This window comes from Poecilia mexicana, unplaced genomic scaffold, assembly GCF_051168715.1.
Source record: "Poecilia mexicana isolate PSO_F unplaced genomic scaffold, ASM5116871v1 scaffold_16, whole genome shotgun sequence".
NCBI lineage: Eukaryota > Metazoa > Chordata > Actinopteri > Cyprinodontiformes > Poeciliidae > Poecilia > Poecilia mexicana.
The window spans coordinates 10,876,555-10,903,871 of NW_028263385.1; the positions used below are offsets into that span (position 1 = coordinate 10,876,555).

Sequence of the window (27,317 nt, forward strand, 5' to 3'; positions counted from 1 at the left end):
AATGCGACTAAATAGCCGATGTTAATATGATTGTAATTTCACGGATAAAAATTGTAGATGACCGATTTTTTTTATGTTGTCGGTCAAGATAACGGATAACAAAAAAAAGTCTAGCGCGACCTGCCGCCCTGACACCAACTCACACACATCTTCATTCACAGTCTTACTTGCAAATCGATTTTTCTTTTCTTGGACGTTTTGATGTTAGCTTGTCCATGTCTCAGTTTTATTCGCTGGGAAAATCAATAAGTGGCTTGAGGTGACTCTGCTGCTCTCTAGTGGCAAGAAGCCGCAATGTTGGCTGGTAACAATCGGAATGCATTGTGGGAGATGTAGTTTGTAATCAATTTGTGTTCAAAACCAATTTTAAGTCAATCATCAGCCTATAAAATGCTGGGGGGGCCACATAAAATGACATGGCGGGCCACATGTGGCCCGCGGGCCTTGAGTTTGACACATGTGCCTTACAGCAAGAAGATCCTGGGTTTGACTTCCGGTTCTGAGCTCTTTCTGCATGGAATTTGCATAATTTCTCTCTACATGCATAGGTTCTCTCTAGCTTCCTCTCACAGTCCATATACATGGATATTGGATCAATTGGTTACTCTAAATTCCCTTTCTGACCATGTGTTCAAGGTTGTTGGTTCTGTGTCCCTCTGTTTTATGCTGTGAAGGACTGGTGGTGATGTACCTACAATGTCGCACCCAATTCCCAGTGGAGAAAGCAGAACCCCAGCAAGGACAGGTAGACGCAGGCCACAAGGAATGGAATCGAAATGATTGAAAAGAAAGGGAAAATGTGAATTATTTGCAACCAACATTATCATTACAAAATCTATGCATTGCATATATGTGGGGTATTTAAATACAAGAGTCAGAGTCCAGTGTCCTGAAACTTTTATACGTGTCACTGATCCAACACTGCCTAAAAAAAGCACAAGCTCTGCTGTGTGAGATTAGAATCCAATGGATTTGCATAAGAAGGCAATAGCCAGGCTAGCTATAATAATCAAAAATAAATATAATAATTCTTCCGTATTTATTTTCAAATTATGTTTCTTTAATCTTTAACATTTCTATAGTGCACCTATGCTTTCTCAATTCTCATCTCTTCAAGTTTCTCAAGAGGGCCTCAAAATTTTATATTTTGCTCCTTTTTCCTGTTATTGAAGCAATTTTCTGATGTTGCAGCAATTTTCTTATGCTTTTGTTTTGTTTATTGCAGGTTTTTGCTTTCATTTTTTTTGTAAATTCAGCATTTTTCGTTTGTAGCGTTTTTCTTTTGCATTTGTTTTTTGTGCATATGTGCATTTTGCAGTTTGCATCATTCTTGTGTTTGCAGCGGGTTTGCACCTGTCGGCCACCACAGTTGAGCAATTATTGATTTTCCCACTATTGACCAGTGTATCAATAATTTTTTGACAAGCATAATAAATAAAACTATAAAAAATGTATACCCCTCATGCTATTTTTTTTTATTTTTAAAGATGTCTCCTTTTCTTCCAGAAACACACTTCTTACAGTTGAAGTAACAAAATGTCAATCTACCATATGAATTTAAATAAACGTTTTTAAATAATAACCTACTTTATTGAGGAGTAACTCAGTCGATTCGACTTTAATCTGACTGTATAAACACCTCATGGAAGTTTTTAGTCGTTGAAAATATTAAACAGACTTTTGGAAAGGAGCCCAGATGAGTCAGCACTGACAAAACCGCGCTAGTTCCCAGAATAGACGCCACATTTCAGTGCATAATTCAAAAAGAAAAAAAAAAAAAAAAAAAAAAAAAAAAACATCAACAATTTTTTTATAGATCTGCGGTGGATAAACATTATAACAAAGAACTGTTCGAGAACAGTGTTTCCACCGTTGGGCTGATCGTTTAACTAGGCTGTGTCCGCCTCTGTCGTCACCTTCCCCCGCGTGATTTCACAGCTCAGCCTCACCTGTTGACGCCGACGCTCTGCTCACACCGACTTGTCAGTTCTCAGGAGAGAGGTTCAAACCACGGACATAACCGAGGCAAGAAAACAGCTAAAACGTTGCGTCCTGCTTCGTAACAAACTGCAGAGACGGGGGAGTCTTCCTGAGCCTGCGTTTGAAGTGAAACAGGTCTAAAAGTCGCTCCTCTACACGGTTCTCGTCTCTGACGCTCTGCTATGGACGGAAGAAACCTCATCTTCAGTCGTTTAAATGGGAGCGTGTTTTCCAGGTAAAATGGGTTTATTTACTATTTTCTTTTCACTTTCCAGCTTTAGTCAACAGACGCACACGCAGCACTGGGCTTCAGGAGTGGATATGAAAACATAAAACAAAGTGCTCACGCTACAGGAGCGGTAGCGTCCTTTGACAATGAATAAGTAATATTAGGAAACTCTTTGATGCACTTTATCTACTTACAGCAAAAGAGGAATTATTACAACTTCCTGATTTGTAATGTTATCATATACTAAACTGCTCTACTTTATTGAAGGTGAGCAATGTTTATGAAATACAGGATTTATCAGGTTCATACCAAATGCACACCTGTATAGTTCGTTTTCAAGATATTCTATCTCTACTTACAGAAACTTTCTCTGAACCAAATGTGTGTTTGTCAAAGCTTGTCCCATGACAATACACTAAGTACAAACACATCCCCCCTCCTGTGTTTACAAAGACCTTGAGATCTCTGGCTCTTTATCCCTCCATCAGCACTCAGTGGGTAAACAGAGTGGGTGGGTGACAAGGCTGAGGTAGGATTGTGAGGATTTGCTGTCTGGGGACTTCTGCCTTTAGCCTTTTTTCTCCCTCACACACACACACACACACACACAAACACAGAAGTCTCGTTTTGATTGCTATTGGACAAATCTTTGTCTGAGCCCTGTGAGTTCTCGACTGTTATTAATGGATCGGTCTTTGTTGCATCACAGCTCCCACAGACATACTCAGACCAGAGGAATCTCTGTGAGTACAGTTATCACACAATGAAAGGGTGGGAAGCGAGAAGAAAATCCCTCATGTTTTATTATAAGGTTTTAGTACTTGTATGAGTGCTTTGGATGTTGTTTAACTCTTGCTTAACTTTTCTTACGCTTTTTCTTGTGACGAAAAATGTCATTTGGATGGACTTCTGCCAGATGCACCTCGCAGAAGTTATTTGCACTCTTTCTGTTTGTGTTCTTTTCTTTTGAGCTGATTTTTCTCATTTCCCAACTGGCTTTCAGTATCCTTGAGAGAATGCAACTAAACCTGCTGTGGGACCCTGTTATCATAGGTTTAAGTAAGAACAATAATGTTAACCTCAGACGGTGTAGGTTTGCAGCCATCGGTGAAACCTGTACTGAGGCCGCAGGGCATTCTGGTCAGATGAAGCTGTGTGCAACAATGAAATTTAAACACCTTTTAAATTGAAACTTGATTTTATTAAAAACTGCAATTGGACTTCAATGTGTTACTGTAATGAGATTATTAGGATCACTACCTAAATCTCTATGCAGGTGAAGTGTTTACATGGGTTTATACATGTGCTTATGTAGCATTTGACAGCTTTGGTTTTTAATGGAGAAACAAATTAATTCCTCACAGAATTAAGACATTTCAAACAGTGATTTCATATTTCTATCACTTAAGCTTTGGGTTTCATTCTTTCTTTATTTAGCCTGTATCTTGACAAACTGAAATGCAGTTATTGACAAAAAAAAGTTAGACATGCAGAAGAAGGACTGGCCAGAGTTTGAAAACAGGTTTTTGTCTGTGTTTCCCCGAAGCTGACATTCGCAGGTGATGATTGAAACTAGTAAAATGGTTGCAGTGGCTCTTTTTTTGTTTTCATGTCTCTGAACAGTGCTTGCATCACAAGCTTTTAAACCAGTATTTCAACTTAGTTATTTTACTCTTGAAGTCTTTTGATCTTTACAGCCATTAATTATGAAATGTTTTATGTGAGGCTGTGAAATATTTTGACACAATGTGATGTTTTTACTCCTGTGAAGACTGGACCCTTTTCACATTTCATCCTGTTACAAATGCAATCTCGAATGTTTTAGAATTTAATAAACAACATAAAGCTAATGATAGATGGTTATCAATATTTTTTATGATTAAAAACAAAAAAATATTGTGTTGTCCTTTGCATACCTGTCATAGCATTAAATAAAGATACACTGCGACCAGTTGCCTTTAGCAGTTACCAAATTATTAAATAGTCAACCTGTGTGTAATTTCATCTCAACATAAAGCCAGCTGTTATGTGAAGGCTTCAAAGGTTTGTTACAGAACAGAAAGCAAAACAGTTGAGGTGGGATGGAGATAAACGTTTCACCAAGATGAGGACCATAAGTGTAGAGTCAGCGTTACAGTTAAATGCTTTAAATCAGTGGCTATTTGATTAAAAATTGTGCGTTGATTAATTCATCCAATTAAGCAAAAGCTAATATTCACTGTTCTGTTCCTAAATGGTACAGACCGAATAATAAATCACTTGGGTCACTTGCAACTGTTTTGCAGTTCAGTTCTGCTGAATTGTCACCATTTACTCAGACCCGCTGTAATAATGAGGCGACAGCTTGACGGTTATTGGGACTGAAGCCTGGAGGAGCAAAAGGTTCAGATGTTGCTTTGGGAAAGTCCATCATTTTTGTTCTGTCAGCTTAATATCCATGCCCAGTTTCATTTTCATCTGGTGTAAGGAAGCAGGATTGGCCTTTGTAAACATTAAACTACCTTTATTGCACAGAAATTATACTCATTACTAACCGTCGGAAGTATGACTTAATTTGTTTTTGAAAGCATGCTTGTAGTTGTAGGTAGCTCGTTTTATAATTGAATTAGATCTGGGTTGCACTTTTTTTGGAAAGTAAAAGAAGGACACTAACTTATTTAATTGAAAATGTTGATTGGAGAGAGGTTTGGTAATCTGGTTTTCATTAAACACAAAACTAATGTGCAGCCAGAACTACCAATGTCAAAATGAATTTATAGCAGGTTTTCCTTTTATATCTTCTACAGATAAAAACCAGCCACACAGAGTGACTACAGAAGCATTTTGTCATGTTATTGCTGCTCCTTGTTGTTTTGTGGAACTGTGTGATAAGGTTTAGTGCATCAGATTATTTCTGCTTTCAACAAAATCCACTTTACTGAACCACGATTTTTCTGTTTCTACAACAAAGTGAATGAAAATGATAGCCAAGTTATTTGTGATTTGATTCCTCATTTCTTTAAGGCAAATGGGTGACATCTTGCAAGTTAATTTAGCTAGGTTTAATTCTTTTTTAAAAGAATGAGAAATTTATTATGACAGTCTTCTGAAAGGAAACTATTGCAGTTAAAGTAAACTGTTTTCTATCAATAGACAGTTCTTCCAGAGACGAGCAGAAGTGCTGTGTGACTAAAGGTTGTTGACCAGGTGGACATACAACTAGCAGGAGTTTCCTAAGCACGTGGTGTTGTCAAATAGCAGGAGTGGATTACATCAAATTAATGTATGACGTGGATACAATCCTTATATTTCTCCACAGATTAATTTATTCCTTCAAACTGGCGAGTGAACACAAACTTGTTTCGTACTGTTTACATTTGAAGTTCATTGTGACCCAGAGATTACTCCCTTTTGGGACAGGGTCAGCTCACATTTATCTCCTCTAATAAAATATTTAAAAAGTTTGACCATTCTGACTTTTTTTTTTGATGAACATTCATTTGCTTTGTTTTGCAACTGAGCTATTTGTGATTCCTTCCCACTATTTGTGCATTTAGTCATTATACAACTTAGTTTATCTGAGTCATTCAGACTCACCTTACTTTATTCATTTGAAGGAACAGGATGACTGTGTGTGTAAATTCATGGATTATTATGCCTTCCTTCTTTACTGACCATAAATGTTCACATGTTCCACTTGTGACATGTTTGCCTATATTTCCCTCTCACTGAATGCTTGGTGACGGGCTGTAATCAGCATTCACACCCACACACAGCATACCATCATCCCCGCTCTTTTGTCCTGAATGTAGGTAGTGGAATATAGCTGTTGTCGGTGTTGACTTTATGGTTCTGTACACACAATGCTGTGTCAGTGTTCAATGAGGGGGTCCAGAAAGGGATAGGGCTGTGTTAGCCATAATGGGTGGGTTTTTGTTATTGCCTTTGTTCAACAGCTAAGGTGTGGCAACATTATGATGGTTTCATGTTCAGGGACGGATTAGTCGTGCTTTGAAATATGATTAGTCACAGGTTAATTACCAGATGCTTGGAGCTTTTCAGCGAAAACTGAAACACAGTAAAACATGGTGAACATTGACATTTTGTTTAATGTTCTATTATTTCGCTTTGCTGGTTCATGATTAATACCAACGCAACACCCCAAAGACAATGTTTGCTTGTTTGACTGAAAAATAAATTAAAAAATCAGCCAGAGAGATAATTACCCCTCCACTATTTTTGTTTCAGTCATGTCTTCAAACAGTGAAATGCAATTATAAACAGCTTGAACCTTTAAGCTGAGAATGAAGGTTCTGTGTCCCAGAGGTGAACTTGCTTTGGGGCAAAATATTTTGTCTTATCTAATGTCAGAAAGTGAGAAAATAAACATTTTTCTTTATGGAATTCATGTGCCACGTAAAGTGCAAATTGCATCATCTCAATCTTTGACATCATGATCAGTCTAAAGCTAAAACTGAAGAATATTCATTTATTTATCTACTCACTTCGAAGGAGCAAAATCAGGACTCCCAACCTGGCATTTTAACCTCTCTATTAAGGGGAGCCAAGTCCACATCCACATTCCTGTCTGCAGTAATGCTCAAAGTGGGGTTCATTAAATACTTTTGACCACCTAGTTTGAGGTGAATTAAAATTAGTTCAACATTGGGATGTTGTGCTTGCATTCATTCAACAACCTGCAATAACAATTGTATCCTGCAATACAAGTAAACTCACCATCTTAGACGGCAGTTAAGATATTTAAGATAAGTGTTTCAATTAGCACTGCAGTTCAGAGTAACTGGAACACTATCTCTGAATATTTTGTTGACAAACTGTTAGGAATAACTCGCTTTACTGTCTTTTTTTATTTCATTATTACAGTGTCTGCAACCATTGTGATATTCAAAGCATTGGTGTTGCTGTAACAATTGTGATGAGATATTTTGCAACTCTGCCACCCGTCTTCTCTTTATTATTCTTAACCACAAAAATGTTGTCATAATTTATGATTCAGATTAAGCCACTTCTTTCAGACAACATTTCTCCCACTAAAACTCCTTCGGCCTTTCTAGATGAAATAAAATGCAGTCTTGCAGTCTGTAATATCGGGAGTGTGCAAAGCTCCATTGGAGCCTGGCGTTGAGAGAGAGAGACTGATAAGCCTGACTGATGTGAGGACATAGTGAGATAATATGACATGGACAACATTCTTTCCTGCTCTACTTCTACTGCTGTTGAACCTACATTACTTATTTCCTCACACTGGTCTGAGTGGGTGAGTTTCTGTTGCCAGGATTTAGTTTTTCTTGGTTGATTAGTCTGAAAATTAACATAGTTTCACATTTTATTGCATCCGTTTTAAAGGCTGAATTTGTTGTTGTTCCTTTTTTCCTTTTTTTTTTTTTTGTTTCTTGTGATCGCTCAAGGCAGTGTTTGCTTGACAAGCACACAAACTTGCTCACTGAATGCCTAGCTGCACCTCCGTTCACTGTTTTTCTCCTATCTAATTCTCCAGAGGCGCTCCCCTCCCTGCAATCAAATCCAATTTTGGGCACAAAACTTTGTTTTGTTCTTTGATCTCGCTCTCAGGCTGAACTCTGCGTCTGCTGATTTTGGTATATTTACTTCCCCCACTCTCACTCTTTTGAGCATCTTTGGGGCAACCTATCAAGATTTCTATTGCTTTTGGTTTTCATTTGAACACAGTAGTATATTAGCATCAAACTCTGGACTTTACCCCTGAATAACTCCCTCTCATGTGGGATGTTGATAGGGTATCTAACTGGACTTTAGTTGGAGGTCAAACACTTGTACCGATGTTTGTATAATAATGTGACTCAACATCTCTCTCTCTCTCTCTCTCTCTCTCTCTCTCTCTCTCTCTCTCTCTCTCTCTCTCTCTCTCTCTCTCTTACTTTTCACAGATAATATAACATGTAGAAATGGTCGGTGTCTGCCTTTTTAAATGATCATGTGATACTGAAAATGCTTTCTATAGTGCACATATGGTTGCTTTAATATTAATTCTGATTAGATTTTAATCAGTGTTGAAGAGAAGGCATCGCAATAAATCCAGAAATACAAACCTGTATGACAAAATGCCATGCAGATGCATAAATCCTGATATTCATTTTATTCGCGAGTAAAATGAATATCAGGTAGATTTTTTTATGTTAAAAAACTACCTGTGTTTTAACATAAAGCACATAATCTCACGGCTGTGTTGTACTCGCAGAACTGACGCTGCACCTGATGACTACTGTTATTATCTATGCATTGAACTTCAGCAACATAAAAAAGACAGATTTTGTGTCTTTTATTTATCGTTTCCAAGGAGTTAGATCTCGTTTTTGTATCATTTATTGATTATTTGTCCAGGTTACAGAGCAGCATTGATGCTTTTTTTTCTGTTATACTGCATTAGTCATATTTTTCTTAAAGTTTGTGATAACTCTGTCAGACAAATGGGAAATGAATAAGCAGATTTGAAATATGTTCACGTCAAATATAAGTCACACTTATCTTTGTAGTTGGTGGTAAATAGTTGGTGTGGTAGCACTTTGTCTTTATGCCTATAAAACTGTTGTAGTACACTGGGAGTGTCCTACAACACTACTACTGCTTTTTTTTTTTACCATCTCTGTCCATTACCATTGTTTTCTAGATATCATTTTCTAGATACATCACTAGGAAACCCCATTTAAATCTTTGCTGTATATTTATCTCTGTGCTTTCATTCATCCTTCTCTGCCATCAGCCTAATAAGGCATTGATCTCAGAACAGAGGGAGGGGGCGAAGCACTCGAGGAGGAAAACGGTGGGAAAAAGTTCTCAACACAAGAATTCCCACATGTTGGTTTTGAAGGTCGCAAAGACTGAAATTTTGAGTCTGCTTGCCTGCATGTATTTGTGTACGGAGAAAGCACCAATTGAGGCCAAAGGGCAACATGGAATGAAAGACCGCAGCATAATGTTGGCTTTTAGGAGGACAAATTCCCAAAAGTTGGGAATCACTTTCATGTAACAGTCAATAAACACAATACATAATGATATTATAATTATATGTGCTTTTATGAATCCACATGAATGGCATGAATGTGAGTGACAAAACAAAAGCCCTATGAAAACAGTACTTCAAAGTAATTGTCAGATGTATGGTTTTTCATACATTTCCTCTTTGCTATTGAACATCAAAGCTTTCTGCAGAAATATAAAACTGCTGCATGTAAGGCCTCTGTCCACACTGAGGCCCTGAAATGCAACCACAAACCACTGCACACATCCTGAAATTGCTCCCCTCTTTTGCTTTTGCTTCCTCATCAAAGCGTGACGCTTTCCCCGTCACAGACTTCTTTCTGGAAACCCACGGGGATTTCTGTGTTTTAACCTCCCAATTCGCACAATTGTTGTGCGATTACCCCCTACTGTCACCTGATTTACTCATATGCTCTCACCGTTGCTGTGTGATAAGTCATAGCATTTATTAAAGATAATATTTTCTTCAACTAATTTTAACTGCTTATTTGTTTTCAGGCTTTAGATATGCCCCAACATAACATGGAAAACTCCAGGAGCCAGTGGCAGCAGAGTCTGCAGCAGCCATGGATCAGCAGAGTGGCTGCAGGTCAGAGTCCCGCCTCCTCAGGGGCTGAGTCTGACACGGAAAGCAGCAGCACAGAGAGTGAGAAGGTAACAGACGTAAGTGAGGTTTTTATGATGGTTGAAAAGCAGTTAGTCAATCTATTTTGTGCCAAATTGAAGTCTGTTTCACTGTCTTTCAATCTTAGAATGGAAACAATTTTAGATTCATGTCAAAAACGTTGAATCATGAGGTCTAAACTTAAGTCTGGTTTGATTTGTGTGATTTATTGGACATTTTCTTTTTCTCCTTAATTGTCAGTCCTGCCTTAAGAAGCCAGAGGTGGGCTCATCCAGGTTCTTTTCATCACCTTCAATGCTTCAAAACCGCATTACGGAGATCAACCAGCAAAAGGAAGAACTGAAGATTGAGGTGAGAATCTGCTGTAATCATTACAGATTGTGATAAATAATTACCTTAGTATCCCCAAAACAGACAGTTTGAAGCAGTGTTGTGCATTAGCTTGTTCAAACTAACGGGTTCATAGTTTGTGAAGGACTTTGAACTTCATAATGGTGTTCTTTTACATGACAAACTTGAACTAAGGTCTGTTTCTTCTGGCATTGTTGAACGGTGTTTTCTTTTGGAGTGAACCGGTGTTTGACAAACTCATGCCTCTCTAAGAGAAAAAGACCAACTCAGTTCTCCTTAAAAAAGAATGAAGTTGGGAATCCCTTTGCTTTCATGTCTTCACTGTAAATGTGAACCCTCTTGCTCTGACCATGCACCTAGTTTCTGTTCATTTGAGTAAGTTGAACAAAGAGTGGGAATGTCTGCTGGTGAACCATAGAAGAAAGAGGAATAAAACTGGAACACCATGTATGCTATCACTTCTAACTTTGCTTCCCGACCATCGTGGAGCTAAATATAGTTAAAATAATACCTCATATGTTTGTATTTTACTAAATTAAAGATTCTCCCCTGCCACTTAAGTTTCTGGTGAGAGGGAAGTCAGGGTTTCTCTACTTAAACTGCTGTCCCTGCAACCTGACCCTGAATAGGTGAAAGACAATGGATGGATAACTAAAGATTTTATTCGCCAGCTTGTTTTAAATACAATCTCTGTATTTTTAAGGGTATTAACAGTGTGAACTGAAATGAGAGCTAAATCTCGATAATATTTGTTTAAAGATTAACCACCAAAATATTAGTTGCTTTCATTTGGAAATTTCAGAAAATAAAAAATAAAAAACTAAAAAAAAAAAAGCTGAAAGCTCTCAGACAGCCTAAAGTCATTCTTAAAGAATGTGTGACTCTCACTGGTTCAGTGTCTGGTTGATATGATTCAGCCTGGTCAGCTCCCTTGTCCTTTCAGCTGCAGCTGGAGATCGCCTTGCTGCAAGGAGAGCTGCAGACGGAGAAGGAGCAGCTGCAAAGACACTCACAGAAGCTGCTGGCACTGCAACAACAAGCCAGAGAAAGAGAGAAGCACAAACGCACTGACAGACTTAAGGTAAGTCCCACACCAATAACAGGACCTGAATTAGTTTTCTTTGAATGCATTTATTTTTTTTAACCTTTTTTTTAATGTGAGAAAGTATTTTCTTGTATGGATTACAGTAAAACCAGTTAAAGTTATCTTAAGGGATTCTTGAGAATCAAGTAGGACCAGAAATGAACCATCAACATAAAAACAAGATCTTGTAAATGATAAGTCAACTGCTGTGTGATAATCATTGGTAGACTTTAATGCTCTGCTACACTCCTGTCGGAGCATTAAAGCGTGATGGAGTGTCTGCAAACAGGGTTGTGAAATTGTCCGAATGCTGTTTTGGGATCTGTTTCTTAGTGAGATTTTATACAATTCTGGGATTACTGTACTCTTGGTTTAGTATGTTTTTTGTTGTTGTTGTGTCTGGAAATGAAGGAGCGAGAGAGGTTGGAGAAGGAGAGACACAGGCTGGAGGAACTGAAGAAGAGTTGTGAGGAAAGAGAGAAACTGATCCCGAGTCAGCCAGAAAGCCAAAGAGAGCAGCTAACTCTGCAGCTGCAGCAGGTGAGCAGATGGCGCTGTATCTAATGTCTTCAGCATGTTCAGCAGTAATAAAATGTTTTAAAGTTGTTCATGTGACACAAAAATCTCAGGTTGAGAGTGGGGGACTCACAAACATAGCAGGGATATCTTTAAATCTGCATTAATGGCCTCCCTTCAGTGGAAATATTTCTCATTGTTTATCACTATGACTTCATGCCTGAAGATAAGATCTTGGAGGAGAACAAGATTCAGGTACCAGCACAAAACTTATTGTTTATTTTGGTTGTAAGTCATTTGTGGTATTGTCCTGATCTCCCACAGAGTTTTAAAATGTTTAGATTTTTGATAAGGGGCTTGTTTTCTGTACGTCACTTAAAAATCTTAGGTCAGCAACCTGATCCATATAGTGGAAGATGCAGAGCAGAAAAAAAATGTGAAAACTGAATGCTGCTAATCCAGTTGTCATTATCTCTTACTATTTTCAGTAAACCTGCTCATGTTCTTTTGTTTCACAGGAACTTTTCAATGGAAAAAGTATTTAATGTTGGTTAGATGACATGTTCCCATATGTTGAAATCTAACTAAAAAAAATCAATGTGGTGTAAGGAATTGAATATCACTATATTCCTACAAATAATTTATTAACAAGGAGCCTGACAGTGTATTTAATATTTTCACTGTCATGGCAACCTTCCAAATAATACACAAATCTGCAACTGGTTGTTGGCTGTCTTGACTCCTAAAGAATGTCTCAAGTTAAAGGGTGTGTTTTCATCAATACTGATAATGTTTTTTTTAACAACGCTTGATTGTTCAATACCAGTTTAACCTGTTTGCATGCTTTAAGAGTTTAACTCACTCATGCGGAGCACAGGATGTGTATTTCTTTTAGCAAATGTGTCAGAGCAGAGTAAAGAGATTATTGAAAAAAAACAGTGTTTAACGACAAGTTTGGTGGGGCTTGTTTTCTTCTGTTGAAACATGTTGAATGTTGGAAAATAATACTTACAAGCCAGTTTGGCATAACCTGCTGTAACAAAGAATTAGCATACATGAATAAAGATGCCGTACCCAGCAGCAAATAAACAGATGTGGTGATTTTTAGACAGCTTTGCAATTTTGCATACATCCAAATGTTAAAGCAAGAATCTAATTCTTTCATTTTATTTAATTTCAATAATGAAGTTCTGCAAAGTCATTGAATTGGCACTGAAGAAGAAAAAAACAAACAAAGAATTGAAGGACACTAGACGAGTGCAGTTTGAGACTACTGACTTGGGGTGATGTGCAGGGTTGTCCATAATACTGCTGTTCCCTGACCTGTCAGTTTAAGTAGACATCAATTCTTGATTGGTTTTGAATGGTGTCATACTTTGTGTTTGGATATTGTAACCTAATCTTGCAGTACAATGCCTTAGTGCAGTGGTTGGTAACACTTTATTTGAAGGGGTGTGCATAAGACTGACATGACACTGTCATAAACATGACATAACATCTGTCATGAACATAAATAAGTCTTTATGAATGTTTATGACAGCTGTCATGAAGTGTCATTTGGTAAATAATGACACTTTTAGTGCAAAGTTGCTCTAAAAGTCCATTAAAAGTGCCAGCGTTGCATGATTATGTAAATTATGATAATTTAATGCAAAGTTGGCACTTTTAATGGACTTTCAATGCAACTTTTAGAGCAACGTTGCATTAAGTGTCATTATTTACCGAATGACATTTCCTGACAACTGTCATAAACAGTCATAAAGATTTCTTTATGTTCATGACAGATGTTATGTCATGTTTATGACAGTGTCATGTCAGTCTTATGCACACCCCTTCAAATAAAGTGTTACCCAGTGTTTCCCAACCCTGGTCCTCAAGGCACACTGCCCTGCATGTTTTAGGTGTTTCCTTGCTTCAGCACACGTGATTTAAATTAGCAGGTCTTTGCTGAACTGCAATCAGCTGAATGAGGTGCATTAAAGCAGGGAAATTTCTAAAACATGCAGGGCAGTGTGCCTCGAGGACCAGGGTTGGGAAACATTGCCTTAGTGTCTGGTTGTAATGTGACATTTGTATAAGTTCAACTGAGTATGGATATACAAATAATTATAACCTTTTTTGAAAACTGACCATATTTGGTTTATAAATTGTAATAACACATTTTCCTACATATGTCGGTGTCTTCCTTATTGTTTTCCTCATATTACCCAGTATTCTTCCCAGAACTAGTCTGCATCCAATTAATTCAAGACATAATTCAATTAAACAAAAAACTGAACTGACAGGACTTTTTTGTTACCCTTCTTGAAGGAGAAGGAGGGGATGGAGGCGGCCATCCGGGCTTTTGAGGACTGGGAGTTTCGTGTTTTGGAACAAGAAAGCGGCATAGGCGAAGAGGATGAAGACGGAGAAGAGAAACCGAAGGAGGAAGGAACGGAGGGGGAGATGGAGAAGGAAATCTCCCGCCAGCAGCATGTGGTCAACACAGCTCAGGTAATCAGTGTTCCTCATGGATGACTTTGTCAGTGAATTTCACAAAGGTTCTCCAGGGTGTTGCACAGAAATGGCAGCTTATCAGAGAGTCATGTGCTCCATGTCTGTGTTTATCCTTACTTAAACTCCCACTTAGTGCTGAGTTGTGATGTTGGATGTGGGCATAAGGAAAATAGACAAAATAATGGCAATACATGTCTGAAATCCAGTACTTTTTTCTCAAATTGTCATGATTAGTGGGATGTTAAACTTGACACTAAAAAAGACCCTTTCCAATTTTGCTAACTTTTCTTTTTTCCCTCTTGTTTTTGAAATATTTTTCTGCAGCTGAAATGAATTAGCTTGACATTAAAAATAAGCAGAAGGCAGATCAGAGACTTGACTTCAAAGTTAAAAAACTTGCGCTCCTCCTTCAATAATCACAGCTTTGCTGGCTTTGCTCTTCAGTGCAGTGCTCTGATAAAATTTGTACTCTGCAGCTAAGCAAGTTCTCATTTGCTCATTGCCCACAATAAATGAAGCCCAAGATTAAATGACTTGATAGGATGAGAGTATAGATATTTGTAATTGTTTCTATGGATCCCAGTTAATGGTTTCACTATGAGTTATCCCTTGAACCTCATCAACCCCCTAACCTCAATGGTGTTACAAGCTTGAACTCCTTACCTCCAAGCATCACCCTAATTCTGTCACATGAGTCTATACAGGGAGTCTAATTACATCACAGGCCACCATGAGAGAACAAATCGGAGCAGGACAGACTGAAAACGACAGAGGTGGGATGACATTAAGAAGGATTAAAAGATAAAACATGTAGAAATCTTTGAAGCGAGACTACAGATTTTTGCTGAATGTATTGAAAACATTGATATAAAGCCCTGATATCCTTTAATCTGGAATAACAATCACTTATTTTCATAAAACATTTTATTTTTATTTCCTGTATCCAAATATGTTCTCTCTGTAAAATACACAGTGCATCAAACAATTGATGACCACAGCAGATTAAATTTGATTCAACTGGACAAAATAATTTAAAAAGAACTAGTTAAAGTTTTTTATTTAAGTTGAATCTGGTGGCTGTCGCAGTAAAACATTTTCCTGTGCAGTTTTGCACAGAATCAGTCGGGCTTTATGAGACAGTGAAACTGTTCACATGAGAATATCTAAGCTATCCAAAGAGGCAGGTTGTTACTTGACTAATAAATCTTGCAATCAAAGTTTGTCACATAAAATATTCTGCATTTTTAAACAGTTGGCACAGTTTGGTTTTTATTTACATGCCTACAAAGTTGTACTTTGTAGTTGTCATGTTGATAAATTTAAGTTTTTGACTCATCTTTTCATTGTATAGTTGGTGTAATACGTTTTTGGCATTTTATCATGCGTTTAGAATATTTGTGCTTTACCTCAAAATATACACCAACTGTTCCTTTGGCAGTCAGGTTGGTGTTTTGCTTTTTTTCAAACAACCTGTTTGTGGATCTTAAGCTTCACATGAAAGGTAAATATACTCCTCACAGCCTTTTGTGATTATAAATACAAAAGACACAGATGTTCAACCTATAAGTGTTGGATAAAAAGTGACATGATATTTAGTTTTTGCTCTGAAACATCCATTAGGTCTCCCACTAATTCATTATGTTATAAAAGCATTAATTAAATAGATACTAGACCTAAAAGACACTTTCCCAGCTAGATTTCTAGTATTGCTCTCTAGCTCCCCCTTTCTTTTCCCAGTAAAATCACTTTTTGCTCCTAAAAAAACACATGATGACTGTTACTCAAGTCATAGAATTACTTGCCTTTTAACAGTTTATTGGTGTGAAATATTATATGTCACACAAAGCAAAGTAAATTTGATTTTAATTTGGCAAAGTGCTTTTCCAAAGTTTTTAACTGACATATGTAACTCGGAGTTTGAAAATGAATAATTTGAACTGTAATAACATGGTTAATACTATAGTTTTGTACCTGGTGTAAACTATAGCACAACATTGTGCACTGAAAACTGTCACTGAAGAGATGGATGCAAACATTGTTCTGTGGCAACAAATGTGCTTTCCTTCTGCCTCGTGAAGTCCGTTTAAAAAGCATATTTGGTCCCCATAATGCTGAATTGTTCCACAATTAGCCTCGGTATGCTGGTGGTGGTGCAAACGATGAGATGAAGACTGGGATTGTATGAGACGCAAATTGTAGTTGACTCAGCTGCACTGCAGCCAGCTGCACAAGGCTGCTCAGCTGTCTGTCTGCTTCGTACTGTGTCACATGCAGCATCCTTACACTGGCAAATTATAATCCAGTATTTCTTTAAATTACTCTTTTTGGCTTCTTCCTGGCTTTGCATTCCTAAATAGCTTCCATCCATTATCCATTTTCCTTGGTGTTGTCATGCTTATTTCCAGTGGTTTCCCAAATAATTTGTAATATATATATATATATATATATATGTGTATATATATATATATATATATAATTTTCTTTTCTTGTTTTTGTAGTGTATCTCTGTTTGGAAAAGTCCACTTGGATCTTGATAGTACATTTGTTCATGTTTTTTGTGCATTTAGTACAATATCCTAATATTGGATCACAACCTTTTGAAGAATGTATTGAAAACCATGCCAGCTAAATAAACCGCATGTCTTATGTGAAGAGGAAACCATATGGCAGTCCAAGCTGATGGAAATTATTCCCTGAATTTTCAGGAACGAGTCCAGCAGTTGGAAAAACAGCTGAAAGAGATGGAGAAAGAGAAGGAAAGAGAGCTGAATGCGTTGAGGAAGAAGAAGAGAGAACTAATTCAAGCAACTCAAACGGTACGAGGGTTTTCTAAAATTGTGGATTTATCTTATTGTAGATATCTGTTGCTATTCAGACTGCCGATGCTACTATTAATGTAAAAATAATTACCTAATGCAAAATTATTTTGGTGGTCTGTGGAAGGGTGTTTTTTATTATGCTGGAAAGAGCTGGAAATTGGTTTTGTACAAGCGATGAAACAATTGTTGGTGGTAAAAATCTGATTTAGAATGAGGGTGCAACCATCATATTCTTCTCTTTGCTGTTTGGAGCTCTTTCACAATCTTTTCAGTTTTATTTTCATCCATTTCTTTCAGTTTCGAAATATGTATTTTATGTAGCCAAAGTGGACTTTGCCCAGGTGTACCATTTAACATGAATTTTTTGAGTTGAGCAAAAGACTTGCAAGACCTGGTGTAACTCAATTCTTAGGTGTTTTTAGTTGCTCATTAAATGTCAGTGTTTGACACAAGATACAAAAAAACAATGCCCAAATGTATTTGTTTTGAAATGTGCTTTGGCCTAAATGCTTTGCTATGTAATGGCCTTTTAAAGTCTTTTTTTCCCCTTAACTTCTTTCTTAGACTTGAGCATGATCACTATTCTTTATTTGATACCATTTCCTAAAATAAACTTTTGCTTGTCAGAATTAGGTTTGTTTTATAATGGAAGATGCAGTTTTGAAGAAACTTGTGTGTATTTTTGGTTTTGGTCACATATGCAGGGTAACCTACAAGAATAAAGTAGGATCTACAGTACTTTTAACATCAGACCTATTAGTTACTGAGATTCATATACTGTATGATTCTTTTGACCTGGGAATGGCATTTTGCACCTGGATTACCTACTTTACATAGTGAGATGCATTTGTGACCTAGTTTTGAATAAGCAGTGGGCAGTGAGGAGCCAGACTCGTTTGTTTTTGAGACTTCATTTTGATTTTTCATAAAATACTGCCTTGCAATTTACAGTCTATTTTTTCTTATAAATACTTACAATCCCAAAATCTGTAATTTACTTAATATTTTTTAACTGTGTTTGGGTAAAATTATTTTGGTATCAGTTTTCACCTAAAAAGAGTCATGATAGTATCAGTTATTATGAGTAGGAGACAAGATCGGGAAAAGGAAAGAACAAATCGGAGAGAAAAAGTGCAAATTAGGGAAACTTAAGTTGGAGGGAGAGCGCAAGGGAGGAGGGAACGAAGGGAGGGTAAGAGCAGAGGGAGGAGTAAGCAGCGTGAGGGTGGTAGCTGTGGTTGTATGTGTGTAGATTAGAGCGTGTGTGGATGCATACAAGGGAGAGAAACCAAGCTGAGAGAAGTGTCACATCCTTGCAGCAAAGGGTAAGCCAAAAGAATGAACACAAATCTGTCATATATAGGCGTTAAAACTTAACGTTTAGTTCTTAATGTTGACTAAAGAGGGGAGAGAGGGTAGAATTGCATAGCAAAAGGGAGGAGTTAAAAATGAGACATTGTCAGAAAGAATGACCAAACATGCGCAGGATGTGCTTGATTTGACATGTTTGTCTAAGTTGTAAATTATTTGTGGCTGTGAAAAGCTAAACAGCTTATAGTAAATAATGCATGAGGGGATAATCTGTTTGGATCACCATGTTGAGGAATGGGACATAGGAAGCATTGTAGCAGATTTCCTCGTACTGTGAGAAAGTACAATTTCTTATAAATGCTTACTGTCAACACATTTCCTGACACCATGTGCTTGTCTGAAGAACTGAATGGGGCCAACAAGGGTTAAGCAGTGAACTTAATGCAGTCACTGAATTGCTCATGCGTTTGTGACTCAAGCATGGTGGGAGGGTTTTCAGGGAAGACACTGTGGCTGTGATGTTTTTTTTTTTTTATCTCATCATGACCAATCCATCTTGGATGTGTTTCTGTAGTTTAATTCTCAGCCAGATGTGATGTGTCTATCTTTTCAAGGCAATCTGTTTTTCATCTTTAATCTTTGTCTCCAGTTGTTTTAAGCAGACTTTTAGCATTTGTCTCTTGTAACAAGTGTCCGTCTCATATCCGTTCTTTCAAAACTGAATCTGGTCCAACAGGTTCCCAAAGAGAAGAAGCCGCTCACTGATTGGTCGAACATCACCACCTCAGCTCCCTGCATGATGTCACTCTCTCCTTTGACACCTCACAAGTCTCCACAGGTGCGCATTTGGTCAGGGCTTTGTTAATTTATCTGTCTTATGAATGATAAGCCTCACTGCTGAAACGACTGAAAAGTTGTGAAAGAAGGGAAAATTGTTGATCGTCTGGAAATCATGGGAATGCATCTACAGTTTTGAACTTGTTCATATTTTATAATCTTTCTATGGGATTTTATGTGATGACCCTCGCACTGTACATTATTCTCTTCTTTAGGAACTGTCCAAGGAAGCCGTCAGTTTGCCAAGAAGGCGAAGCTTACATAGGAACAACAGACCCTCCGACAGGCCGATTTCGGTGCAGGGTGAGTTGCCAACCCTGTTTTTTCCTTGTATTGTTTTTAATTTCTCCTGCTTTTGTAGTTCATGACAATCCAGTCAATCAACATGCTCACTTTATACTCATATCCTCATTTTGTCTGTTTGCTCAGTTCCCTCCCTTTTAGTCAAATGAAAGGTGTGTCTTTAGAGTTTTTTGGTTGTTGCTACGAGCGAGAGCATGATTCTCCCATGTCACATAGAAACATCTGAAAGCTTAAAATCTCCACAGTGTTATCTGTTTTTGTGCTCCAAATATTTGAGTCGTCTAATCTGTTAAGTCATGTCAAATCTTCCACGGTCTGTTTTCCGCCCTTTTTCCTCCTCACTGGCGTAATTTAAAGTTCATAGTTGGTGTTGCCCCAGAAAAGATTTCTCTGATATATATATATATATATATATATATATATATATATATATATATATATATATATATATATATATATATATATATATATATATATATATATATATATATATATATATATATATATATATATATATATAAAATATAGTGGTTATGGTTCTCTGTTTCTTTCCACTGTCAGGTTTGGTGAGGACTCCTCCAGACAGCCAGACGACAGAGGCTTTCACTTCCCCCATAACCTCCCACAGACTAAGCAACGGGCATAGACCGGGGAGCAGCAACGGTGGCGGGCTGCTCACTCCGTGCAACAGTGAAGCAAGCTCTCGTGCTGCAAGGTTAGTTTCATCACTGCATGTGGATCTATGATACTTTTGGATGGGTACCTATGTAGCACTTCTTTGACATTAAAGTGATGAATATATAATGTATTATTCTTATTATAAATGTCAAAAGAAATGTTACTTATAATATCAGAGTGTGCAACAGTTGTACTTATGTAATCTTTGATGTAAATCATGCTATGAGGTGTAAGAATGACTATCTCATAGCTGCACGTTATTAGAAAAACATATAAATGTAATGGCATAGCTGAATTTTATGATGAGTGTTGATTCCGGTTAATCCACATTTTCTTGACTATTTCTTCAACCCTGTTTGTCAGATTTAGCATCTCGGTAACTAAAAATATATAAACATTTACATCAGTGAAAGTCCATCCAGCATCTTAAAAATAATATTGGCTTGTATATTTTGGATGCATGCCAATAGTATAACATCCAACCAGATATTGCGTCCAAGGAATTCTCTGACTGTTATATTGGACAGATTGATATTTTGATAATATATTGGGCAAATTTAGTTGTCAGATATTGCCACATTTAAAAACAGTTCAAAAAGGATTTTTTGGGGTAATAGGGGGTTAAATCATCAACCTTGTGTATAATAAGTATATGAAAGTTTCCTGCTCAAGTTGTTTTCGAATGTATTGATGATAATTCACAGTTTCAATGGAGACATGAATATCTGCAGGAAATTTAGAGCTCTTATGATGTTCATAGGAGGCATCAGTGTATACAGTCTGGTCAGTTTCTGTAAATCATATATTCTTATTAAAAATGTAATTTGTTTAATAACTCAGCTCAAAAAGTGAATCTCATATAACTTGTATATCTGTTAATATCAGTGATTATATCTTAAAGCTAAAACCCAATATTCATTTTCTTGGAAAACTTGAATATAGCATAACTCCATAAACCAAAGAAAGTTAAGTTATATCCACAACATCATGGGTGAGACTGCTGACACCCTCCATAAGGGTAGGTCACAGAAGGTCATTGCTTTCATTGACCCTGCCTGTTTACATGGCCCTCTATACAAGCATGATAATAAAAAGTTGTGTGGAAGGACAAAGTGTGGCCCAAAGGCATGCACAAGCAACAGGGATAACTACTGCCCTAATGTCTCATCACTAAAGTAAAAATAAACACATTCCTGAATAATACATCACTGCTTATAAGGAGGTTGCTTTTTTAATTCAAATCTGAAAATGCATAACTTGGGCCAATTTTATTCCAAATAATAAAGGCGTATTTATATTTAGCAACTTTTGCAAGTTCAACATAATGGTATTTTTTAACTTGTGTAAAAAAATATAGAAGTTCCTGATATGAATGTGGTGTAGATGGTATCACTGATGGTTTGTTTATTAAAATAAATAAATAAAAAATCTGTAGTAAATTGACGTGTTTCAAAAAAATGCCTTACTTACAAAGACAATAACACAGACACATGACTAATGTATTTTAAATAAACTGGAGGATAGCCCAGTTTACTGAAATTGCCATGCAAGTCATATTGGTTATAAAAAGTTACTTAACTGTCTTTCTGTTCCCTGCAAAGTAAAGGAATAAGGAGATTGGTTAAATCTAACAACACAGTTTTCTATTTGACTGTTTTCTAGATTGATGCTGACTGGATGTCCCTTTATAACACTTCATTAAATTATAATTTTGGGGTTTTTGCTGTTTTAATAAGAACAACCAATACTATTTCTTAATTTTTTTTTTCTCTAATTCTGATGCTTCATGTTTCTTGTCTCTGCAGTCCGTCGCTTTTGGATCTTGTGGAGATTGAGAGGAAGCTGAGGGAAGCCAAGGCAGAAAGAGAGAGGCTTCTCAGAGAACGAGTGAGTCACCTGCCATGGGAAACACTCACTAATTGTCACTGTCACACTTTATTAGACATGGCCTGTTGATCAGTGACACCAGCTAAGCTCGCACATGATTGTCCAAGAAACCACTGAGCAGATGTTTGCATGCCTATAACGCATGTTCGTAGCACTGGCAGCTGCTAAGACTGGAAGGCTCAAACCTTCATAACCAATGGGTTTCTATTTTTGCTGCTTTAAAAATAGTACATTTTAATGTGTTAGTTTTTTTTTTTCTTTTTTTTCTATGACCGTGTGCACACAGGCAGAGAGGCAGCGATTGTTGTTGGAAGAAAGAAGCCAAAGAGAACTAAACTCCTCCAGAGAAGAACCACTAGAACCAGAAACACAACAAAGACCAGGGCCAGGAGCAAATGAATCCATACAAGTCCTTTCATCGCCAGGTTCAGAGGTATAAATTAATCATAAACCCTAAATCTAGGGTTAGAAAAGTTAAGAAATTGTGGCTGCAGAACTAAATAAATGCTAGGGATTTTTTCTTCCATCTTTTACTTGTTATGGCTAAATCCTGTCTTTACACACAATAATAAGCAAACCAAGCCCATTAGCTGTGTAAGTCAGTTTTATGAGCTTAATGTTGACCCAGTTTCTTGATAAATGATCTTACTGAAAATTGCTCTGTTCCTTAATCAGTTATGTTGTTTGTTGTTACAGTGAGTCATTCTCATTAAAATAATGAAATTTCATTCATAGAACAGAATAAATATTGTTGTACTGTAATATAGCAGTAAAGATGGGTGCAATAAAAATAATGGCTCAGGTGTTCTGAATTATAGTCTAGTAACGTCTATAAAACATTTTTCATCATGTAGCTCGGCTAGAGATTATTAGTTTTTCCTCTTATTTTCTAAGACCACATCTTGCATCATATTTTTGATACAAATGTAGTAAACTTTTCATCATGTGACCACAGAGACCCCCTTTCTCAAGCTCAAAAAATGCCACCGGATGTTAGTGGTGTTTTCCATGGAAATGTACTATTTAGAGGATGAATTAAGCTCCATTTGTCCTTCCAGAAGCGCAGCCTGCCCCTTTTCCTTACGCCAAACTTTGACCTTCGGGCTCATGTAGAGTCACTGGGTCACGGGGTTGCCAGCTGCACAGACCTGCGGCTCACACCTCGACGGTGTGCCGGTTTCCTCACGAAACGAGGGGGGAGAGTCAAGACTTGGAAGAAGAGATGGTTCCTGTTTGACACAGACCACAAACGACTGGCCTACTATACAGGTTGGACTGGAAAGTTGTGTGTGCATGCGTGTGTGTGTTTGTGTTTGCTCATTGACTTTGCATTTGTGTGTTTGCATGAATAAAAGGCTTTTGTGTGCCACACAATTTGAGCTCACTGAAGGGAGGCTATTGTTGTAAAAATACATGAGGAACCGTCTCTTACTGCACATATTTTAAGATCAGATGAAGTGTCATGCAAAACGTTTTTACCCTAGAAATCTTTTTTACATTTTGTTTTATTACAACTACAAATTCCAGTGTTTTTAAATTGAGTTCCTATGTGGAAAGCCAACACAAATGAATAATAATTGTAAGGAAAATTGTTTTTTTTAAAAGACTGTGACAAATAAGCTATTGTCATTTTGTAGCACTTTGAGATTACATAAGTGTGTAATAAATAAAAATGTTACTATAAATAAAATTCTTAAAATTGTCACACTATGTTGACCTAAAATGTATATTTTGTATTTTTTTTCTACAGACTGCGATGAGAGGAAGCTAAAGGGAGTCATGTACTTTCAGGCTATAGAAGAAGTTTACTACGACCATCTACGAACGGCTACCTCTGTGAGTTTGGCTTTGTCAAATCTGTTGCAGTTTTTGGGATTTTTTTTCATTTGGATGCACCAAATCAGTAAAGTTTGATTTCTAGAGTCTGTAAATGGAGGCTGCAACCCCTCTTTCATTTTGAAAACATATTTTCTTGGGTCATTCATCTCTAAATGACCTTGAAATGATTGCGTAATCTTTCAGAAAAATGTTATCTCAGAAGCAAACCAAGTAGCTCAGAAAAATATTTACAACTTTATTTTAGATGAGAGGATTTTACTGGTTTAAACTTTTCCAAACACAATCCTACTTGCAAAACAAAAGCATTTTAACAGAATAAACTAAACCTCCACACTACAAAAGTCTAGTCCAACATAAAACTACTTTTATGTTGAACATAAAAATTAAATGGCTTTGTTGGACATTCGGGCTACTTTTAAGGAAGGTGTAAACTTTAAGTCATATTCTGCTCTACATCAAAACAGCCAGTTGTTATTTTGTTTTTTTTAATCAACACTCTTTCATTAATTACTCCAGATTTCTGAGGAACGATGTTTGTCATACTTCTAGGGAAGCAGACAAACAGGATTTACTTGCTTCAGTTTGACATTGCAGATGCTTGATTGCAGTTAGTTGTAAAGTTTTGGTCTAACAAATATTTGTGTGTTTTAAAGCCTCAATATGGTGGTAAAAACATGGGAAGCCTTGCCAGTGAGCTGACTCTTGATTTCTCTGTCTTCTGTTTAGTCTCCTCGGCCCAGCCTTACGTTCTGTGTGAAGACATACGATCGCCTGTTCTTTCTGGTGGCTTCCAATGCCGTGTCCATGCGTATCTGGATGGATGTCATTGTCACTGCAACAGACGAGCACAGCCGCTATTGACTTAAATACGTGACTATGAAGTGAAGCTACTGAACGGACTCTACTGTGGTTCTTTTCTCCTTTCCTGTCCGGGCAGTATATTTGCTGCAAATGTGCCTTTGGGGGATTCAGAAGACCCAGATGGCGGTGCTGTGGGTCAGACGTGGAGGACACTGTTACTGATATAAGTTCATCAGCTGCAGCTCAGAACATGGATCTTTAAAGGACTCACTCATGGTGACTCAGCTGTCTGTTACAGGCAGGATTTTTTCACGGATCTCGAGCTCCCCCTGCTGGTTACAGTCCAGCATCACAGGAGTAATGTACACTACAGGTGATACCAGAAATGGGCGCAATAAAACCACCAGCATCTACAGGATGTAATTTGTTCTAATATGCCACTACACTGGAGGTGATCTCTCTGTCATATTCACCCCTTGCCTTTGTTTTCAGATAAAGGAATGTTATGGACGTTTAAAAGATTATTTATTATAATGAGGTTTATATGGCTTTGGTTTGCAGGTAAATAAAACTGTACTCTGGTATCAGGGCAACATTAAATGTTTGTTTTTATAAAAATGCTTATGTTTGTCTGTTTTTATTTAATCATCTTTGGAAAAGTAATGGTGAGATCAATTCCAAGGTGCTATGAAAAATAATTGAAGATACATTTTCTTCAATGTTTCTTTTCTATTTGAATCCACCTGTAACACTTCCACAGGAACATTGCTGATAGCAGTCCATTACCCATTTATGATGAGGTGTGCTAAAGATCACAGCAGAATATACTCTTACTGGGAACGATCATCCTGTGATCATTAAAGGATGGACATGGTCAGCATCAATACTCAAGCAGGCTGATTATTGATTAAAGGCTGTGACATTTAACCAACTCTGTAAAATGTGCCAAGTAAAAATCTACTCCATTTTCTACAGGCTGATGAATTGAAACAAGGCAGAATCTGTGCTCTTAAGTTTTTTTTTTTTGTGTGTCAAAATCTGACCCATCTGAATGTCCTGTGAATACATACCAGTAGATTAATGAGGGGTATTATGTAAAATTTACTATTTTAGCTTTGTATCGTGATGTAATGTTGTTCCCTCATCAAAAAATACCTGGAGTGTCACTTTGATTCTTTGATGCATGTTTGATAAACCCTTGACTCTGACAGTCATTTTGGGCCATCACTCCAGACTGCCCTACATGTTTTTCTTTCTTTTTTTCTCCAACTCTCCCTCCATACTGGGAAGCACTCTAGTTCACACACATCACTGCAGACACCCAATTTCATTGGAGAGTCACATTTAGAAGAAGCTTGTAAATCCAAACATAGTTTAACCAAAACTACAGTATTCCTACCTAAATAGGACCTGACACTTCTGTCAACAGGCAGTTGTTGTTTTCATGTTTAAGTTTTCACTGTGACATGGAGAATTATTAATAAGGCCATAAATAGACAGAAGTGAGTGTTTCCTAATTAAATCCATATATTTCTGTTGGCGGTAAGTTTGAGTGTAAAAGTAGCAACATCAAGGTACATCTGTTTGACTAATTCTGAAACTTCTGATTGATTGAGAACTTCCTCAGTTTCATTGCGCACATTATTAAGAAATCAATTTCCTGTAAGCAATTTCCTTTTTTTGTTTTTTTTGCTGACGTAAATTTAAATTTTTTGACCTCAATCACGCAAGCTTTTGAAACTTTCCTCCTTTTGTTTGTATTTCCTGTGAACCCATCTTGTCTGACGATTGCTGCTTGCACATTTAAAGGTATTTAACAAACTTTCTCTTTGAAATAAATGTATTTTGCAGGTCAGCAGTATAGTCATACTAATGAAGATGATAAATCAGTGCATTTATTTAAGTACTTCTACTCACTAAGTGAAACAGATTTTATAAATTAATTTCACAGACCGTTTTAAAACCGTCGTTTCGGTTCCACTTACCGCTAATGAGATGCCATTTAAGATGAGAACAATACATCAATAAAAAAAACTCCATCTTTTTAAGCAGAAATGTTAGCATGATGAAAAGCATGTTTAATGCCAGATTAAAGGTTATTTTCAAAAAGGACTTTTAATTTGACAAATGAGCTCCATCGGAAGGCAAATCCTAATTTATTGACCATGACTGTACATTAGCGTCTTGCTGAAATATAAGTTTTAATGATTAAATTTCCATTGTATCAATGTTAGATTTTGACTGCTCTGCTTTAGCGTAATTCTTAAGGTTTATCTGTCCTATAGTTTCTTTTTGTGTGAGGTTCATTCATTCTACTTTCTCTCACTGATGATAATATGGGGGGTGGGGGTCAGCTTTGAAGGAAATGTGTCAGCCAGTTGACTCTGTATCAAAACCCTGTTGTTTTCTGGTTGCCAGTGTCCAGTAGCACAGCTGCATGTCTCGTCCAGACAGACACGCAAGGAGACTGGCAAGACTCACTCGCTGAATTGGAAGAACTGCAAAGTCAATTCTGGTAAATCTCTGAATGTATTTCAATATTAG

The 27,317-nt window shown here is 37.1% G+C and overlaps 1 protein-coding gene across 3 annotated transcripts; it reads left to right on the forward strand.

Moving 5' to 3' along the window:
• Positions 1–1,540: 1,540 nt before the first annotated feature.
• On the forward strand, positions 1,541–25,391 carry phldb3 (pleckstrin homology-like domain, family B, member 3). 3 transcript variants are annotated; one of them, XM_014986848.2, is made up of 15 exons: positions 1,541–2,215; positions 9,725–9,889; positions 10,092–10,202; positions 11,146–11,283; positions 11,698–11,826; positions 14,113–14,295; positions 17,004–17,114; positions 19,165–19,266; positions 19,481–19,568; positions 20,130–20,283; positions 22,052–22,133; positions 22,420–22,566; positions 23,192–23,402; positions 23,884–23,969; positions 24,699–25,391. In XM_014986848.2, exons 2-15 carry the CDS (start codon positions 9,734–9,736, stop codon positions 24,831–24,833), a joined length of 1,833 nt encoding a protein of 610 aa, XP_014842334.2. In that variant the 5' UTR covers positions 1,541–2,215; positions 9,725–9,733; the 3' UTR covers positions 24,834–25,391. The 3 variants fall into 3 exon arrangements, with proteins under 3 accessions (XP_014842334.2, XP_087869655.1, XP_087869656.1); XM_088013529.1 differs by lacking the exon at positions 1,541–2,215 and adding an exon at positions 2,878–2,952; XM_088013530.1 differs by lacking the exon at positions 1,541–2,215 and adding an exon at positions 2,878–2,952 and having other exon boundaries at positions 9,725–9,880.
• Positions 25,392–27,317: the final 1,926 nt, after the last annotated feature.

Bases quoted from the DNA above. Each gene is read 5' to 3' on its own strand.
- phldb3 (XM_088013529.1), top strand. From the start codon at position 2,893: ATGGATCGGTCTTTGTTGCATCACAGCTCCCACAGACATACTCAGACC. The intron at 14,296-17,003 runs GTAATCAGTGTT...CTGAATTTTCAG, and splicing joins ATGTGGTCAACACAGCTCAG to GAACGAGTCCAGCAGTTGGA. The intron at 19,267-19,480 runs GTGCGCATTTGG...TCTCTTCTTTAG, and splicing joins CACCTCACAAGTCTCCACAG to GAACTGTCCAAGGAAGCCGT.